The 5,000-nt window shown below is 42.5% G+C and overlaps 1 protein-coding gene across 1 annotated transcript in view; it reads left to right on the top strand.

Annotated features, from left to right (window-relative positions):
- The window catches only part of LOC138053869 (protein mono-ADP-ribosyltransferase PARP4-like), a 64,289-nt gene that overhangs the window by 53,578 nt on the left and 5,711 nt on the right, over positions 1–5,000 (top strand). The window contains exons 37-39 of the mRNA XM_068900409.1: positions 989–2,764; positions 3,700–3,812; positions 4,437–4,530. Coding sequence (XP_068756510.1) covers positions 989–2,764; positions 3,700–3,812; positions 4,437–4,530 — 1,983 coding nt within the window. The remainder of the gene's footprint in view (positions 1–988; positions 2,765–3,699; positions 3,813–4,436; positions 4,531–5,000) is intronic.

Genomic DNA, 5,000 nt, shown 5'->3' with positions numbered 1-5,000 from the left:
AATTCCGTACTTTTGTTTACGAACGAAAAGCTTTTGCCCTTCAATGTAGTTTTTCATGATTAAGCACCACAAACAGAGCTCAGATTCCTACTTTTACCTTGGGTCAAATAAGCGAGAACAAACGTGCATAGGTTGAAATTTTCGGACGTTAATATTTCGAAGGAAGAATTTTAAAGCGGTTTGAAAACTTGGAAATTTACAAGGATTTGTATGAAAATCATTGAGGCGTGACTGGCTGGCAAAGTGTTCTTTTCCCATACAATTCCTTATAAATTCTTTCAACTGTAACAACACTAGTTTAAACGATATACTTACGAAAATCGGCAGGGTAGCATATTTTGAGCTGCTCTTTTTATATGTGGAATAATAATTTAATGAAACCAGCAGAATTATCGTGTTTATGAAAAACAGGTCACGTGACGAATTGTTGCAAAACGCCTATCCTATCTGGTCAGAGACAACCAGTTGGATATTTGCAAGTGCATACATACATACATTTTTATTAATCCTAGAAGTCGTATGACTATACAGGTGCAGCTGAGAAGATGAACCAGAGACTACCAGGATCAATGTCAACGAGTGGTCTTGAACTCGGGATGTCCTCATCTGTGCAATTTTATATTTTATTTAGGTCATAGGAATAAACGTCGCAGTTGCTAAAAGATGTCCTGTGATACCACCTTTCTTCTCGCTTCTTCCAAATCTTTATTTAAATGTGTTCGTTCAGGTTTCGAACATGGTCTTACATGCTTTAATTTAGGGGTGTTGGTGAGATGAAAGCTGGTTCGATGTCGTTGAGACCTTAAAAAAAGCTAATGCAACTGGTTGTCATATTATCTCTTACCGTCGTCGAAAAAAGGTTTCCGATAATTTCTACGCTACTCATAGGAATCTAATCAAGTGTTTTGCCTCCTTCAACTCACTCACTTATTTTCACTTTGTTGTGCAAGATCTCGCTGATCTCGCTGTCCTTTTTTTCCTTCTGTAGCGGATTCCAATGTAAAGTTGATGGCAAACCGGACTTCAGACAACGACCTGCGTTATGAAACTGAGCCCATTTTCAAGACCTCTGCAAAACCCAAAGGAAGCAGCTCAGATCAGTTCCAGGTTGAGGCTTTGAGCCTTGGAATGAGCGAGTCTTACGAAAGACGGATCGCAACAGACTCTTCCTTGCCCCATAAACTATGTGAAACCCCTTCAATTCGAAAGCAAATGAACAAGGAAGTATTTCAAGAATCCACAAAATCCGATGGAGTGAAATCGAAATTGAAGACCTCGGAACATGCTGAAACAACTTCGTTTTGTGTAGGAGGGGAGTTTGGATTAGATTCACAGCAAACAGGAGCCGCTGTACCGGAAAGATCAGTGTTTGGTTCTGTTTTTACAACTAAGCCACAGCTTGACTCTGATGTTGACTTGTTCGATCAATTTCCTGAAGAGTATACAATGGAAGTACCTCCTGAAGAAGTGCAACCAACTGGATTATTTGGATCGTCTTTAGCAACAGATGGAGGAGGGCTCTTTGCTAGCTCTTCAATCAGTCAAGCAACTCAGGAAGCGCAGCCAACTACATTGTTGGGGCAGTCGTTCGCTGCAGGTAAAGGAGGATACGTTGGCTTTTCCTCAAGATCTCCTCCGACTCAAAAGCCTTCACCATTGCAGCCATCCTTCTTCGGTCCTGCTCCTAAAGGCTTTCTGTTTGGCCAATTATCTCAAGCAGCAGAGAAACATACGCATGAGACTGGGCCAGTTCCTACAGATCAAAAGCCGCAAGCTGTCGCGGTGGCTGTCGCGTTGGCACGTCCGAAAGGAATGAGTAGATTCAGCATTGATGAACTTCTACAAGATCAGCAAATCACCGGATCGTGTGCATCACCAATAGTTGTAGGTAAAGGTCTTGCACAACCCCAGCCACCTTCTTTACCAGTTCTACGAGAAACGTCAACTACTACCCCCCGTAAACGTTTCTCACTTGGTCAACCAGTGGCCGCACAAGCGAAGCCTGTAGGTAATTATGGATTCTCCTTTGGTTCATCTCAAATATCAGCCCGACCTTTGGCCTCTCAAGTGCCTCAGATAGGAACCGGAAGGTTTGGCCGAGTATCACAAACTGCCGGGTTTTTTGGTACAGTTCCGCATCCTATTCCACCGCCGCCACCATCTGCTCAACTGCAATCGGCTTCACCTCCTGTACCCGGCGCTGCACCCGCTGCCCTAGTGCAATCGGCTTCACCTCCGATGACCCCAATTGCACCGCCCCCACCACCTGTGCCCTTGGGCTCAAATGCCCTACTGCAATCGGCCTTAACCCCAGAGACGTCAATAGCACTGCACCCTCCACCTCCTCCACCTCCTCCGCCTCCTCCGCCTCCACCACTGGCATCGACAGCATCACTCCTTCCACCACAGGCACCGCCAAAACCTCCCTTACCTGCTGTAATGGAAGCTCTACCACCGTTTTGCATGAAAGGCGGAATCAGAAAAATGAAGAATGCTGGCCTTTCGTCAGAAGTACCATCAGTAGAAGAATTGTTATCTGAAGCACTGATGATCAGTTCGTCTTTCAGTCTTGGGGAAGGAGACAGCCACGCAAAGAAGGAGAAGAAGACAATATGTAAAAAGTCAGCAGCCACATCTGCAGAGGCAATCGAACAACCGGAACCAATTCAAACAACCACCCCTCCCTTCGAAGCCTCTCCGCCACCTCTACCCTCACGTGTACGGGCGCGCCGCGAGAAAATTGCTAAAAGGAGGAGGAGAGGGGGTAAGATGAAAATGAATGAAATGTATCGTAGACGTGTTCTTGATCGATTGTTTTATTTGAAGCTCATCCACTTACTCGTCTTGAAAGTCCTACTTAATGTCATTTCTTTCCTTTTTTTGGCTCATTCACCCAAAAGTGTTCCTGAATTTTATCTGATGAAGTAAGATGGTCCAGTTGAAAATGGTCCTGAGCCGGACTGTTTGTAACATTGACTGATTCTCGACATCCTGAGCGGAAGTCATCTTCAGAGTCACGTGATTAGTGTAGTGTCGTGCAAGCAGTCTGGTCTTTGAAATTGTGGTTTGTCAAACGAGCTGATAAAGGTCGATGTACTCTCTGACGAAGGGCTAACGCTCGTGATTCGACCTTTATCAACTCGTTTGATAAAACCAATTTTCATGTTTCACTCTCCCATCGACGCAGCACCACAGTTTCTTTAGAAACTAGAAATTTGTAGTCTGGTCTTTGACCTGATTGGTCTGTAGAAACGTTATGTGATTGGTCAGTCTAGTCAACCTGTCTGTTTAGTCAATTTAGCTCGTTGTCTTGATATCTCTTCCTACAACATACAAAGCGTTTCAGGTATGGAATAGAATAAAGGCCCAAAAAAAGCGATTAAAAAAAATTATCCCAGCATTGATTTGGAAGAACGGCAGTTCAAACTGCCGAGGTGACATGGAAATTTCAGAGTGAAATAAAAGCGTTTGTAATTTCATCCTTATAGATTTTTTTTTGTGAAAACATCATCACTTTCATGGTAATTCGCTGTCATGGTGATCCTGATTTTATATTTAAACCTGCCATTTTGCTGGCTGTTAAGTGGTTTACCCTTCACTACATAGTACAACTTTTACATCGGAGTTAACATTTACAGACTTATTTTTAATTAAAAGATGTAATTGATTCAAAATAAGCAGTAATGATTTTCCTCCTAGCAATCGGAGAGACTACCTCGCCGGAACTGACGAGAAAGCCACCACCCATACAGTATAACACGATTTCCTCAAAAAAGGAGAAGATGAAAGAAATTTTTGAAAAACAAAAACCCGTGAGTATAATTTTAATATTGTGATTTACATACATATTTTAACATTTAAGACCGTTATTTTCTAGTGACATAGCGTAAACGCAACGATGAAAATGACTTCAGTTTTAGTTTCAAGAAGACTGCTTGTTCAGAAATCACTGTCCATTGCCTTTGTATGGCAGCAACAGACAGACAGCAAGTGCTTATTTGTACTCGTCTTGTCTTCAGTAGTAGTTTCGTTTCTTTCTAGGTTACATTATTTTCTATTTATAAGTGAAAGATACAAATTTAGAATTCAGAGAAACTGAAAAATAACAGAGGCGCTTTATAAAGACTGAAGCGAACAAAGCTCGTAACAGACTGCAAAACTGACGGCACGGGAATATCATGGAAGGTATCCCTTGAGACAGGGAAGAGAAACATTAATGTCATAAAGAGATGTATTTTTCGATGATCATTCGTGCATACTCGGAGAAAGTCCGAGTACTTCCGAACAGGAGTCGAACCCACTGCTAGTTGGGATGCTCTTCCTCTGAGCTAAAAGATGCTCATGGGAGATAGGCTGTCAAACTACGTTTGGAAACGTAGTTCGGGTGCTTGCGACAGTTGACTGAAAATCAGCGCTAATGTGTTTAAATCTTTCAGGACGGTTTCTGGGAAGTGAATGATGTAACTGTCATTGATGTAAAGACAAAACATTTTCTTGATTTCCTGGTAAATGCTGGTACTAAGTCTCTTGGTAAGTTGGCGTTTCGTAGCTTAAATTTGATCTCATTTTCTGTGCGAAGGATGAGCATACGACACCATCCGACTGATTTATGCTCCGGAAACTGGAAACGAATTGATGGACATAGATGGAAAATATGGTACGAAAAGCCTACGAAATATTTGTCTATAACAGCGTTTTTGGCTGGGAGCTGAGGCAAGAATCACAGCCAGCTTACTGTTTATCATGAATTTCAAAACATGTATCAACATAGAATCTAATAAGACAGAATGACGGAAATCTAATCAAAACGCGGTAACCAGAGGCCATGGTGAAATGCTCAGAGAGGGTTTCGAATTTGGTTGGAGCTCAGTATTTTCGATCTTCACTTGACGTTCCAGGGTCTATAATTGTGCCAATAAGCAATGACATGGTGGCCAAGCTGGTGCTCCAGACGATTTCCCGGAATTGAGCTATATTCTGGAGGAGGAGCAAGGCTGGCA

Source organism: Montipora capricornis, chromosome 6, assembly GCF_036669925.1.
Source record: "Montipora capricornis isolate CH-2021 chromosome 6, ASM3666992v2, whole genome shotgun sequence".
Lineage (NCBI taxonomy): Eukaryota > Metazoa > Cnidaria > Anthozoa > Scleractinia > Acroporidae > Montipora > Montipora capricornis.
The sequence above is the reverse complement of the archived record's forward strand: the minus strand, read 5'-3'. Positions and strand labels throughout refer to the sequence as shown.